The 14,736-nt window shown below is 46.2% G+C and overlaps 1 protein-coding gene across 1 annotated transcript; it reads right to left on the bottom strand.

Annotated features, from left to right (window-relative positions):
- Positions 1–6,406: 6,406 nt before the first annotated feature.
- On the bottom strand, positions 6,407–10,332 carry il2rb (interleukin 2 receptor, beta; the record flags this gene model as incomplete). Its single annotated transcript, XM_080009569.1, has 9 exons — positions 6,407–7,262; positions 7,378–7,447; positions 7,586–7,679; positions 7,939–8,122; positions 8,282–8,427; positions 8,903–8,996; positions 9,157–9,223; positions 9,415–9,559; positions 10,254–10,332. 9 exons carry the CDS (start codon positions 10,330–10,332, stop codon positions 6,471–6,473), a joined length of 1,671 nt encoding a protein of 556 aa, XP_079865695.1. The 3' UTR covers positions 6,407–6,470.
- Between the last annotated feature and the right edge of the window lie 4,404 nt (positions 10,333–14,736).

Genomic DNA, 14,736 nt, shown 5'->3' with positions numbered 1-14,736 from the left:
CTCTTTCATCCTTTCCTTCACTCGACCATCTGGACCAAAGCTGACGACGGTCGACAAGGCAACCTGGTGAAGTTTCGATGGGCCGAGAACCTTACAAATACTGTACCACCCTCTGATCAAACCCATGGTGAAGGGAGGTGTCAGGTCATACTTTAGCCCAAGCATGAAAAAGCAAATACCTCAACATTGGTTTTCACCACAGTAGTTAAATAAAAAGAAAGGTTTGTGAAGCAATTGGCCAGTTAGTTCTGGACACTCTTTCTTTGCAAAGCCGAGACACTGACTATGCCCCAAATCCAACAGGGGTGATCCTGAGTTCTGTTCTGCATCGCCACCTAGTGGCAGAATCAACATTTTAGAGCACCGGTTCACGTTGTGGGGTCAGAGGATCCAACAGGGGTCTTTCCAGAAGTTCCGCAGGGTCCCAAGCAAAATGGTTAATAGTTACATGTAAACTTCACCATTATTTCATGTACAGGAGGCCAGCACCGGGAGAGAACGCACAATGATGACTGTTTGTATCCTAGCTCAACTGTTATCTACAGACAAGTAAGGACATTTGGACCAAATCATGTCGAGCAATAAAAAAAAAAACCTTCTCAGATTGGGTCCTAGAGACACATTTTTTATCCAATTGAGGGTCCTTGAAAATTAAAAAAGGTTGAGAATGACTGGAGAACACCTAGAGTGAATTACCATCTTATTCCATTTTTAGGGGTCCAGCCCCAAAGGGGTTGTTGTGCTCTATTGTTTTTGTCAATGAAAAGCTGACATCAGTGGTGTGTGGATGTCATGGATCTCCCAGACTCCCAGACAAGATGAATAAAATGTGTATTCGGGGCAGTCCCGACATGCCATTGTTCAAGTTTGATCTAGATCGGTCCATTATTGTGGAATAATTTAGCAAAGAAACTGTATTTTTTTACTCGTTGCTGTTACGCGAGCACATGCTCAAATGACGGCTCGCACAGGTCACATGATAGCATTGCAGTCTAGCGATTGGTCAACAACCCGGGTCCGCAGCAAGATGGCACCACATGTAGATGGGACTGAAGTCACACTTTTATGGATGTCATGGATCCGAGAAACCCCAAAGATATGTATTCGGGCAGTTCAAACATGGCGTCGTCCTAGTTTCATCCAAATCTGTTCAGTATTGTGGAAGGAGTTTGTCATCAATAATAATAATAATAATAATAATAATAATAATAATAATAATAATAATAATAATAATAATAATAATAATTAAATTTGCAAAGCGCCTTTCAAAAAACCCAAGGTCGCTTTTTATAGGAGAGGGGCGGGGGGGGAGGGACAGATTAAGGGAGAGAGGAACGAAACAAAACAAAGGAATAGCTAAACTCACTAACTAATGGGGAAAGGCCATGGTGAAAAGGTGGGTTTTGAGGGTTGTTTTGAAAGTGTCCAGGGTCGGGGCGTTACCGATTACGGGAGGGAGAGAGTTCCAGAGGGTGGGAGCTGACAATAATAATAATCAACAATCGCCACCTCACCAAGATGGCGCCACGTATGCTACAACAGAGAAATTGTTGCGCACATGCATGAGTTGACGGAGTACACAGATCACATGAGTCAATAACTCAAGCCTTACCAAAATACTGTCAAGTACGGATATAGTCACGACTGGACTTTAACTGCGGGAGTATAAGATACAAACTCTTAACCAAACAAACTTACAAAGTCACAGGTATTATTTTACCACAAGACGTTTGGATTAAACAAAGTGCAGCGAATTAAATATCATAAATATATGCACTTCTGAGGACACCTGAAACGCACCAAAGTAAGTTCTACAGAATATAAACCCAATAATATCACTCACAATTTGTACCCATTCCAGAGATATCAATGTATGCAATCTTCCAGAATCATAATAACTGGTAACAATAAGTATAAGTAATTACATAATAAAGGGAACATGTATTTACTGTCTATGTGTTTGAAAATATTAATATTGTGCACATATATTGCCACATTTATTTATGTGTCTATGTATTTATAGATTTATTGACATATATATTTATTTTTACATTTATTGACATTTATTACTCAGTGCAACCCAAACAATCAGCCCGGGCGGCGTGCTGTGGTCCACATTTAATCCATATCGGGCAATATTTCAAGCAGAAATTCGTGAATTGTAGGAATTAGGGGAATAGGGAATAGGGAACTCAGAAATTTGTAATTGCTGTTGATACAAAATGATGGTGTGTCTTCTGGAAACTGAAAACTGTAATACATACCTAACACGACTAAACTAGACCCATGTATTGCTGCCTGCAGCTATATTTCCTATTGGGATTGTACTTGTCCTTTGTTTTTGCTCTCGCAATTTGTTTTGTTTTTTTGTTCGAAGGTTGTTTTTGACTGCGTCTCTCTCTCTCTCTCTGGGCTGCCTCTCTCGCCGTGGTTTATTGTTGTTAATACCTTGTGAGGTGAGCGGATGTCACTGGTTGTGCGAAAGTTAAATGTCAAACCACACTCTAATACACACACTTCTTCTCACATACAAAGGACCACAGGACATGTAAACACGAGTGTGCACACAGGCCAAAAAAAGAAGAAAGAAAAGCGGACAAGAGCAAAGCACATGTACACCTACTCACTTGCACTGGCAGGCACACGGGCGCACACACACACACACACACACAGACACACACGCACACACACAAAAACGCACACACACTCACACACACACACACACACACACAAACCACACACACACTCAAATATACGCATACACAAACCACACACACACACACACACACAAACCACACACACACACAAACTGCACACACAGAGTTTGTCTAGAAAGATCAATTTCAACATACTGTTGATTTATTTGGTGTATAAAAAATTCCAGGTTTTATATGAATATACACCCATCAAATCTGCTCTAATGAGCTGATTAAAGCAGTAACTAATATTTTAACGCACATATTGGACAAGTCCCATTTTACAACCGCTCTCACACACGCCCCAGAGACAGGAAGCAAGAGGGTGACCCATTTTAAGCCTCACGGTCTTTGGACACGCAAGCCAGCTAGTGTGATGGAAAATACTACAACAGGAACACCAGAGTAACACAGCACGCTGTGTCACGTATCAATTATTTTATTTCTTAAAAAATACTTTATCTTTTTTTTAATGGAGCTGGCTTCAAATAACATGCCTCGGTGCTACAATTAAAATAAACACAAACACATAGCTGGCAAAAAATATATAAAAATAATTAAAAAAACATTTTTTTTCAAGACCTTTGGTAGCACACGTATTTTATCCAATAGGAACATAGTTTTCAAACACTGATATTCTGATATTTATAATTCAAAATGCACATATACACCGATCAGCCACAACATTAAAACTACCACTGATAACCACTAATATTGTGCCGCCATGTCAGCTCTATCCCGTGGAGGCATGTACTCCACAAGACCTCTGAAGGTGTCCTGTGGTATCTGGCACCAAGATGTGAGCAGCAGATCCTTTAAGTCCTGTCAGTAGTGAGGTGGGGCCCCCATGGATCGGGCTTGTTGTTCCAGCACATCCCACAGATGCTCCATCGGATCGGAATCTAACCCCGGCCATCCACATGATGGAGAAGAAAACGTGATTCATCGGATCAGGCCACGTTCTACCATTGCTCCATGGTCCAGTTGTGATCACCTGCCCATTGTAGGCGCTTTCGGTGGTGGACAGGGGTCAGCATGGACACTCTGACTGGTCTGTAGCTACAGAGCCCCATACACAGCAAGCTGTGATGCATTGTCTGTTCTGACACCTTTCTATCACAGCAGCATTAACTTTTTAAGCTATTTGTGCTAAAGTAGCTCTACTGTGGGATTAGACCAAACGGATGAGCCTTCACTCCCCACATGCATCAATGAGCCCTGGGCGCCCATGACCCTGTCCCCGGTTCACCCGTTGTCCTTTCATAAACCACTTTTGGTCGGTACTAACAACTGCATACTAGAAACACCCCACAAGACCTTGTTTTGGAGATGCTCTGACCCAGTCGTCAAACCACCACAATTTGGCCCTTGTCACGGCGCTCAGATCCTTACGCTTGCCCATTTTCCCTGTTTTTCGAACACATCAACTTCAAGAACTGATTGTTCACTTGCTGCCTAATATATCCCACCCCTTGACAGGTGCCACTGGAGCGAGATGATCAATGGTATTCACTTCACCTGTCAATGGTTGTTGTGGCGGATCGGTGTAGGTATTAAATGAGGTGTAGCTTGCAGAGTTTACTTCTGTCAGACAACTTGACGACGCCACATGCTGCCACGCCCTTATGGGCCAGCCTATTTAAGCAGCTAATTCCTCCTGCCCTACCTGCTTTGCTGCCTGCTTGCTTTGTTGTGTTGCTGCGCTCCCTCCACCTCACCTCCCTCCAACTTGCTGAGCAGTAGAGCCCCAGACGCCAAACTCAGACGATGCAAAATAAATAAAGATTTTAAGTAAATCCAAGCGCTGTCTGTCAGAAATACAGGTGGCTTGAGCACATTTGTACCAGTATAATTCACTTTTTCAAGACAATCAACACACAGGCCAAAACTTAAACCAAAATTACAATTTATTTTTTGCGAAATGCACCAAAACTCTCAAAACATAAACTACATGACACAAAATCAACTATCTTCATCAAAACATACGACCTGTTATCTAATGAAAAACCCTTGCAATCGTAACACAATGGCCCAATAAATACTAACTACAACTACCAATATATCCTACCAATGTTAATCCCCTATAATTATAGAATGCGCAAAAAAAGGCCAACAAACATATCACAGTATGAGCTGTATTATTTTATCCTAAAATGATTTCACCAAAGATGAGCAATGCAGAAAGAATGATGAACAGAACTTGTATGAACAGAGAATACAAATAAACTCCAGCAAGGCAACAAAACAAAGCAATGTCAAAAAAAAATCGAAAACAAATGCCTGTATCTTGAGTATATTTCAATACGGTATAAGGCTACTGTGGAAATGTAGCGAGTCGATGTCAGAAGAGAGTATGTAAACAAGTGCACAAAGGGCTGTACTGTAGATGCGCAGAGTTTTGGCCGGCGGTTGGGTTTGAGCGAGAAAATGATTTGTGAATTTTTGAAAGATGCGCTCATCGAACGCACTTTGTGTCAGATCAACGAGAAATGATCCCCCGGTTTAGTCCACGCAGGCTGCCCTAACCGTGTGAGGGGTTTTAAAAAGGTGAACCCAGTATTGAGAAATACATGTAACCTCAAAAAAACCTGTAAAAAAGATAGGTTGGATGGATGTGGGCTATAATCCTCGCAGTTGACCTATAAAAAACTAAACTTTTACTTTTGCACCCCCCCCCCCCCCCCCCCATTTACTACTTTTAGCGGTGGCATGTCTATCACGTATACTACAATACTTGCCAATGCTGTCTGTATTGCTGTTGCCATGCTGAAGCAACCTATCTTCGTTCCGTCCCCAATTCCGTGGAGGTCTATCATTCAACCATATTTACATTTTCATTGAGGTTGCTCGAGAGTTAAATATTTATTTCACATAATGCAATATTGTCATGGACGATACATGTGTTTCGGGGGAACTAACTAACGGTGAATAGCGCAAAGCGAATGATACGTTCAGTGGAGCTCTTATCCCTACCCAACCGCCCCAACGGACCCATATATTGTTATTTTTTACTGAGTAGTCTTGACTCAGCCGGCGTCGGCATCGATTAGAAACCGCAGCTACACTTGAGCGTGTGGAATTAAAGACTTTGCTGTTGACATTTAGACTACACAATGCGGTGCACACGAGCAGGAGCAGGGCAATTCTGGTTGTGGTCATTGTCCATATTGTTAGCACCAAAGTGTTCCTTTTGTGCTCAGCCCTCATATTAAAAAATGTCACCCTACTGTAAATGTTGGTTTGTTTATTTCACACCATATGAATTGATTGTGATTGAAAGTATTTTTTTTTTTCAGGGCCTCAGGACAACAGTCACACAGTAAGTCTCACATAGACACAGCAGCTTTCTCACGATATTCGAATGCCAAAATAGAGTATACTACAATTAGCAAAGGATAATCAATCCACATGTGGAGCGCAGCACTTATAACTTATTCGCAACATTAGGATAAGTTGAAGAGGCTTTGGCATGAAGTTTTATCTAATAACAGAGGGACAGCAAAGGTCACAAGCTCCCAGGACAAGTACTGCGAGGTTTTCTTGCCCTTGTATCATACCGTGTCAGAATGTGCTTTATTGCTAACTAAATTAATGTCGCCAAGATGAACTATTGTCCATTAATTGTACTGTAGAAGTCATTTAGATTCCTGAATGATCGTAGCGGCAATTACAGCAAACGACGGAGTCTTAAAACTCGGCGGTTTTGGATGCATTTGCTCTACCCAGGCATGTTGGAAGACGTCAAACGGTTCAATATGGATGGGGAGCAGCGGGTCAGATGGACTTGTTGCTGCAGTGGGTCTGCAGCTCTTTGACGCTGAGATAACCTGTGTTGCAAGGCTCCACTGGCATGGAGCTACACCTTCCCAAGGGCCAGGCGGCGTAGCTCACACCATCCAGCAGCGCGGGAGCCTCTGGCCCCGAATTGTCAGCATCATCACCACCACCATCATCAGGGTTGGGCGGGGAAGGCAGGCAAGAGGTTTGTGATGAGTGCTGGTGGTGGTGGTGATGTACCAGGAAGAGGACGTTGGGAGGCTTGCCTGAAGCCACCTCACCGTACTCCTCCTCCGACAACCGCCCGAAGGCCTTCTCCTCCGCCAGTCCTTGCTCCTCCATCCCCACACCAAAGCCTGAGTCGGGGCTCTGGGGCTCACTTAGCTGTCGGGCCCCTGGTGGACAAGGGCGCAGCTGGAGTTGCGGGGTCCAGTCGTCGAGGGCGGGGCCTAAGCAGTGGCTGCGGGGAATGAGGAAGACGGGGCAGGGGTCGGCCAGTGACGGGGGTGGGGTGCTGGCGGATTTAAAGTGACCCAGGTTGGAGAAGCAGGAGGACGGGGAGGAGGAGGAGCAGGAGAAGTAGGTGGAGGAGACAGGGCCACTGCTGGAGAGGTGGTCGGGGTGGGGGTGAAGCAGGGCGCTGGTGGAGGTGGAGATGGCGCCACAAGAGGAGGGAGAAGTGGCGCCGTCCTTGTACCAGAAGTCAGACGACACCTCCACCCGGGAGACGCTGTCGCAGTGCGGGGTGGTGAAGAAGTACTTGTCCGCAGATTGAGGATTCAGCCATTTCTGAGGAAGGGTTTAGGGCAAGTCAGGCTGCGGCTTTTGTTTTTTTATTGTGGCCCCTGTATTAGCCACCGGTTTAAATGCACATAGCCTACATCAGCACAATTTATATATTCACCTTGAGGTTTCCGGAGTGGAGGCTCTTGAAGTATTCTGAAGGGTCCGGCACTGGCTTCCCCTTGAAGAGCCTGGAACGCAGGGATCACAGAACGATTTAAAGCTCACGATTTAAAGAAAGCGCCTTTCTAAGGCGACGCCTTAGAAAAACCAACAGCCGTAGAGAGACAACACTTTTAAACACAAGCACTCGTGCACACTGCACTTACTGTCTGCTGATGCGAGACCTCAGAAGAACCAGCAGTATGATGATGACAAAGATGAAGATGACCACTAAAGACAAGGCCAAGACCAGAAATGACACTGGCAGAACAGAGGAAAAAGAGGACAGAGATTTATCGTCAGCAAAGGGGAAATATCTGAAAGTATGTAGAAGTACAACAGGTATTCCTTTTGAGATCTAGCAGAAAGAGGCTCTTGGAAGCCGTTGCAAGCCATTGGAAGCCGTTGGTAGCCATTGAAAGACATTGGAAGACATTGGAACCCATTGGAACCCATTGGATGACATTGGAAGACATTGGAAGACGTTGGAAGGCCAAACTTTGGAGGTACTGTATCCTACCTTGGTGTTCTAGTGTGGAGCGTCTCTCTCTTATCCAGGACGTGATGGGACTCCAGTCGCTCCAGTGGGGGTTTGTGTAAGGCACGGGGGGCTTGACTCTCACCCTGACCTGGTAGTTCCCCGGCTTCCTGCCCGAGGCAACGATTCTCAGCTCTTGGTCCTGAGTGTACAACAAGCTGGCCTCCTGAAATGTATCAAGAATAGCCAAGAATTAGGTAAGGAGTGTGGCTACTTTGAGAGCTTACCATCCAACAATACATGGAGATATTAATAAATATGTATTTATTATTATATATACAATTAGACCTGAAAAATACATGGATTTTTGTTTCCTCACACACACCTTCCATTGTTGGTGACTCTGTTTGATCTGAAGTTGAAATTCAAATTCTTTAAAATAGTAGGAACGTGGGCTACCCGGACTCCATAATATCCACGTCTCGTTGGGGCTGGTGCTGACATTGGGAGTGCTGGGAGGGTGCATTTTAACTGTTGCACACACCCACGCATGCACGCACACATGCACACACACACACAAAGATTGAATACATTTGACTTAGTTTTGTTCAGTTAAATAAGAACAACTTAGGCATTTTTCTATTTTTTCTTCTCTGATACCGAGAGCAGTTTAAAGAAACCCCCAAATTAATTTATCATAATAATTCATATAGTGTTGACCTACCTACTCACCTACTAATGTGCATGTAGTTTAAAAAAATTATAAAAAATGTAAAAAGCGAAAAATGTACATATTTAAGCATTCTATTATTTTTTACCTTAAATGTTCTGAAACATTACATTGTGGACATCACACAATGTTTTGCTTTTGTAGTATACTTAATGTCTATAATTTCCATTCACAAAAATTTAATTGTAAGGGTCGCTCACGTGAAAAACCCACAAGGAGAAACCAGAAGGGAGAAAAGGTAAGTGAAAGGCGAGGGGAGCGGTACGGGGTACCCACTGTGATCGCACGGTGCGTAGTTTGTGAGGTTCTCCACCTGCACATAGTTACACTCCACCCAGATGCTGGGAAGAACCTCGAAGGTGGAGAACTCCTGCAGGGGCACAAGTCGGTGCGTTCAATAAATAAGAGTCTTTGTTTTTGTTCCAATGCGTTTTATGGTGATACTGCCCTGACTGCATTTATTTTTATTTTTTTGCAAATAACAATAAGTGTTATTGTTATTTGCTAGGAGTTTTTCCAAGTGTTCCTACTTTGTTTTCAAAGACAAAGCTGCAGTGTGGCACGGGGCTTCCCAGCCGCTTCAGCTTGCAGCTTCGACTAAATTGAAAGAAAAAAACAAGATAGAAGAAGAAAGAAAATTGAAATCTCAGCCCTTGGGATAATGACAAAATCAATGCAACTACTGTGTAACTATCATTAAATAGTCTAATTTGTAATATATTTATATAATATAATATTCATATCAAATTCTCCGCCGTCTCATTTTTGCAGTGTTTCTCGCCCCTTACATCATCAGGCGGTGGTGTCTATCAAACCCACTCCGCGTCCAGGTGTTCTTGGCGGCCAGGACCCAGCAGTCGACGCCCACGTTCGGCCAAGAGTGGTTCCACGTGCAGCTGACGTTGTTGACATAGTCGTTCACACAAGAAAGTCCTTGGAGGGCGTAAGACACAACCACGGTATCCATGAGGAGCGAGAGAGTGAGAGAGAGAGAGAGATTAAGGGTGAACCTCCATCGGGGTCGTGGGGCGAGCAACCCTTGGCGGAGGGCAGCACAGCGACGACACAGATAGCACATGGAAGTCAACTTGGGACTTTTTGTCTTAGAGACACGGGGCAGCTTATAGTTGTTTTTAGTTTTCACCCTTTTAATAACAATTCCAGAAGCGATTTAGAGTCGGGGGTTCCCAATTTCTCTTCCCTGAGAGACACCCTAAATCACACCTGATTAAATCTGGACCCCCCGCCCCCCCATTTGAGAGTAAAACATGTATCCATTAGTGGTCATTTTTTTCCCCCGAATTATTCATGGCTTTTGTTACAATTTCTCTTTGAACTGGAGTTTTGAACCAATACTAAATGAATTTAGTAAACATACGCCTCATATCGGCCCAGTCCAGACCCCCCTCCGCGATCTCTCGCGTACCCTTTTCGGGGTCTAGCACCTCGGTTTGGGAATAATCGCCTTGGAGTGTGCGAATTGACCGACTGACTGTGCTTCACCATGGACGTGAAGCACAATCCATCCATACAATCCATATCGATCCAGGAAATAGTTACACAATATTATACACAAAGAACACAATCTGTCTTGTGTGTGAGGGTTGACGTGAAGGCAGTACAGTACCTGGAGGAGTCTTCTGGCTCTGAGCCGGATGGGAGAACCAGAACCCCAGCAGGACGCAAATGGGCCACGTTAGCGCCATAGCAACGGCCGCCGCGGGACTGTGAACCAACATCAAAATCGACTGGACAGTGTCAAATAAAAATAATATAAAAAATCGGAACGGGGCGCATGTCACCCCTCAATCCCTCGCGCTTTCATTTCAGGGTGTAATCGCTGTTAGAAGTGACTATAGATACAAAAGCGTGAGGCGGGGTCACTTTTAGCTTTTTGCGCCGTCAGAAGTGGGTAGGGTTCCAATCAAGGCCTCAAAAACATTGGGTGACACACAGACTATTTCCAGCGAAAGTGCGAGATGTGTCACCGTCGCCCACCCACACACTCCGAGAAAAAACCTTTTACACACTGCAACTAATACGAAACCGAAGCCCGAAAACCCTCCGCAGCCTTGGAGGGAGCGATACCGAGTGAAGTGGAAAACTGTATTTACTTATAAACGCCTGGACCTGCATGTACATGTTCATGTGCTATAGAATATGCTTATGGTGCAAAAATAAGTAGTAGTCTTATTGTCTAATAGTCTTCTTCGATAACAGGAAAGCATGTGTGTCAAACACTGCAGGAAATGTGGCGTGCAGCTCTGCACTATTCATCTGAAGAGAGATGTGTTTTGAATTAGTCGATAAAGCCAATAAATAGACACAACAACGTAGGGGCATATAAAAACATGTGCATGTTTCTTCGATGAGAGTGATGACGCAGATGCCTCTCACCTTCGGGTCCAGCCGGGTCAGCGGGGGTTAGAAGTGAGGGAGGGCAGTCATTCTGGTCCCCCTCGGGCGTCTCTCTCCTCCCCAGATCGATTGCAGAGTCTCTCTCCTGTCTTCTTTTGGTCGCCCTCAGGTCGCTGCCTCGCTCGCTCTGCTGCACAATCTACCCCTCTCTCTCTCTCTCTCTCTCTCTCTCTCTCTCTCTCTCTTTCTCTCTCTCTCTCACTCTTTCTATTTCACTCATTCAGCTATCACTTGCTCCCTCTAGCAGAGAGAGAGAGAGATGGAGAGAGAGAGAGAGAGAGAGAGAGAGAGAGAGCAAGCGAGCGCACACGCCCGCACGCGAGGGAGAGAGAGAGAGAGAGAGAGAGAGCGAGAGAGCAAGAGGCATTCTACGCTATCCTCTCTCTACCACCAAAGTTATTAGCAATAACCGGGCCCACGATGTCAGAGAAAACAAAGAGTCCAAAAAAAAAAAGTCACCATCCAGTAGAGTCAAAACATCAGTGAGAAGTTCACTGTAAGGTAATCTTAAAAGAGAACCTTGAGAGAAACAGGGCTTCCTAAAGTGGTCGAGTCCAACCATTGTTCACCGCATCTGATGAAGTTCAGCTGGGAGCCATTTCGGTATGGGGTGACGCACCACCACCGCGCACCACCAACATCACCAGTTCCTGTCTCCACCTAGCTATGGATACGCTTCTTCACCCAATCTTCCTACTCCCTCCCTAATTTGTGATATCTTATCACCATCATCATCATCATCACTATCATCATCATCATCATCATCATCATCATCATCATATTCACCATCATCATCATCTTCAACATCACCATCATCATCACCTTCATCATCACCACCATCATCATCATCATCGTCACCATTATCATCATCACCTTCATCACCATCATCATCACCAGTAGCAGAAATATTTTCTGGATGACCCTTTGCACACTGCATCTAATAGCATTCTGGAGTGCAGCCTACGCATTAAGACCGTTACTTATTACGAGTGCCGTTATATTAGGATCTTTAGTGCTATCACCCTTATTACTACTGTTATTATGGGCTGCTACTGTCATTGGATGTCGCTCTATGACTGTTTTTACAAATGGACGCCGCATTATGATTGTTGTTAATACTTGAAAATACTTTTTCCACTGCTGTCCTTAGTGTATGTTAGTGTGGAGGCGGCTGGCGGAGCGGCTCTCGGCTTCGGCGCTGAGGCTCCGCCCGTGTCGCGTCGATGACCTTCAACCGAGGAGGGAAAGGCAGACGTTGGCGCGGCCTTGAGCGGGTGCTTTGGCTTGACTTGAAACCTCGTTCCGCTTCGCGCCCTCCGCGCACTTCAATAGAGGGGTGTTGTGTAACGCATGGAGATCTAAACAAGCCGACGTAGCACACTTTAACATTTAGAAAACGAACCTGTCGCAACGCCGTACGTAGCCCGCCCCCGCGCCCCCCAGCCGGCGGCCGGGTGGGCTGTGGGGGTGGAGGACCCGCCGTGGGGCTCATCTCCAAATGTCGGCGAGGAAGTCTTGCATCAGCACAGCGGCGCTGCGGGGGGCTGCTCTGTGAGTAGAGCGCTGCGAGCGACAGCGAAAGGTTAAAGTCCGCGTCGGGCCTCGCATGGCCGGAAGTGCCCCCTATGTGGGGAGGAGGGGAGGGGGGCACAGAGATACAGGTGCGGGAGTAGAGGCTTTAAAATGAGGGGGAGGGGTGTGGGAACCAAACTGAAGAAGAGTGAGAAGGAGGGGGAGGAGAAGAAGAAGAAGGGGAGAAAAAGGAGAAGAAGGAGGAGGCGAAGAAGAAAAGGAGAAAAAGGAGAAGGTGCGGGAGTAGAGGCTTTAAAATGAGGGGGAGGGGTGTGGGAACCAAACTGAAGAAGAGTGAGAAGGAGGAGGAAGAGAAGAAGAAGAAGAAGAAGAAGAAGGGGGGAGGAGAAAAAAAGGGGAAGAAGGAGGAGGGGGAGGAGAAGAAGGGGGGGAGAAGAAGAAGGGGGGGGGAGGAGAAGGAGAAAAAGAAAGAGGAGGAGGAGAAAAAAAGGAGAAGAAGGAGGAGGAGGAGTAGAAGAAAAAGGAGGAGGAGGAGAAGGAGGAGAAGAAGGAGAAGAAGAAGAAGGAGGAGGAGGAGAAGAAGAAGAAGGGGGAGGAGGAGAAGAAAAAGGAGGAGGAGGAGGAGAAGGAGGAGGAAAAGGAGAAAAAGGAGAAGAAGGAGAAGAAGGAGAAGAAGAAGAAGGGGAGGAGGAGAAGAAGAAGAAGGGGGAGGAGGAGAAAGAGGAAAAGGAGGAGGAGGAGAAAAAAAGGAGGAGGAGAAGAATAGCAATGAGGAAGAAGAGGAGGAGAAAATAAGGAGAAGGAGGAGGAGGAGAAGAAGAAGGAGAAGGAGGAGGAGGAGGAGAAGAAGAAGGGGGAAGGAGGAGAAGAAGGGGGAGGAGAAAAAAATAAGAAAGAGGAGGAGGAGAAGAAGAAGAAAAAGGAGGAGGGGGAGGAGAAGGAGGAGAAAAAGAAGAAGGAGAGGAGGAAAAGGAGAAAAAGGAGAAGAAGAAGAAGGGGGGGGGGGAGGAGGAGAAAGAGGAAAAGGAGGAGGAGGAGAAAAAAAGGAGAAGGAGGAGGAGAAGAAGAAGAAAAAGGAGGAGGAGGAGAAGAAGGAGAAGGGGGAGGAGGAGGAGAAGAAGAAGAACAATGAGGAAGAGGAGAAGAAGAAAAAGGAGGAGCGGGGGGAAGAGAAGGAGAGGGAAGAGAAGAAGAAGAGGAAGGAGAAGAGGGGCCCCGCCTCTGTTTGCACCAGGGACGGGACACGCGTAGTTTCACAGTTAATCATCAGAAACGGTGACATGGCTTCACCAGAACGCTCACTTCCTGCTTGACTCATATGAGATGATGACCTGACCATGCGGAGGCACCGCCACGCATCCAGCACCTCAGCTCGCGCACCCGCCTCTATCGGCATCTCCGAAAGCTGCGAGGCGAGGCGCGTGGTCACCCTGAAGGTCACCAGCGGGTGGAGCGAGGGGTTGTGACGGAGAAACGTGAGCACGAGGGTCCGCCAAATCGACAACGACACGGCCGCGCGCGGCGACGCCGTCGCCGTTCCGGGGATGAGGCCTCGGAGGGAGATGACAGACAGTCCCCGGGGACAAGACCCGGCGAGAGCGCGCGTCGGGGTTGTGACAAAAAGGTGAGTTTCGGTGGTTGCTGCCGAAACCGCGCCAGCAGGCGCCGCGCCGCTCGGTGACACATCGCAGGAGCGGAAAGAAAGCGGCGGCGCTTCCTCCCTTTATCGTTTTAGCAGAATTTGGGTGATTTAATAACCCCACCCGCCCACCCGCCAGAGCAACAGACCGCAGATCGCAGACAAAGTTTTATCTCACCACATCAAACAATACTATTTTACAGAAACAAATCTTCATAGAGCCCGAGCCATTCTTTATCCAATGCCATTTTATTGCCAACAGTTCCACTGTTATCAGTGTGTGTGTGTATGTGTGTATTTGTGCATGTATATGTGCGTGTGTGTATGTGTGTATGTGTGTTTATGTGTTTGTGTATGCGTGTGTGTGTGTGTATGTGTGTATGCGTGTGTTTGTGTATGCGTGTGTGTGCGCGTGCGTGTGCGTGTGTGTGTGTGTGCGTGTGTGTGTGTGTGTGCGTGTGCGTGTGTGTGTGTGTGTGTGCGTGTGTGTGTGTGTATGCGTAGGAAGCAGAGGCTGCTC

This window comes from Zeus faber (assembly GCF_960531495.2).
Source record: "Zeus faber genome assembly, chromosome: 11".
In the NCBI taxonomy this organism is placed as follows: domain Eukaryota; kingdom Metazoa; phylum Chordata; class Actinopteri; order Zeiformes; family Zeidae; genus Zeus; species Zeus faber.
The sequence above is the reverse complement of the archived record's forward strand: the minus strand, read 5'-3'. Positions and strand labels throughout refer to the sequence as shown.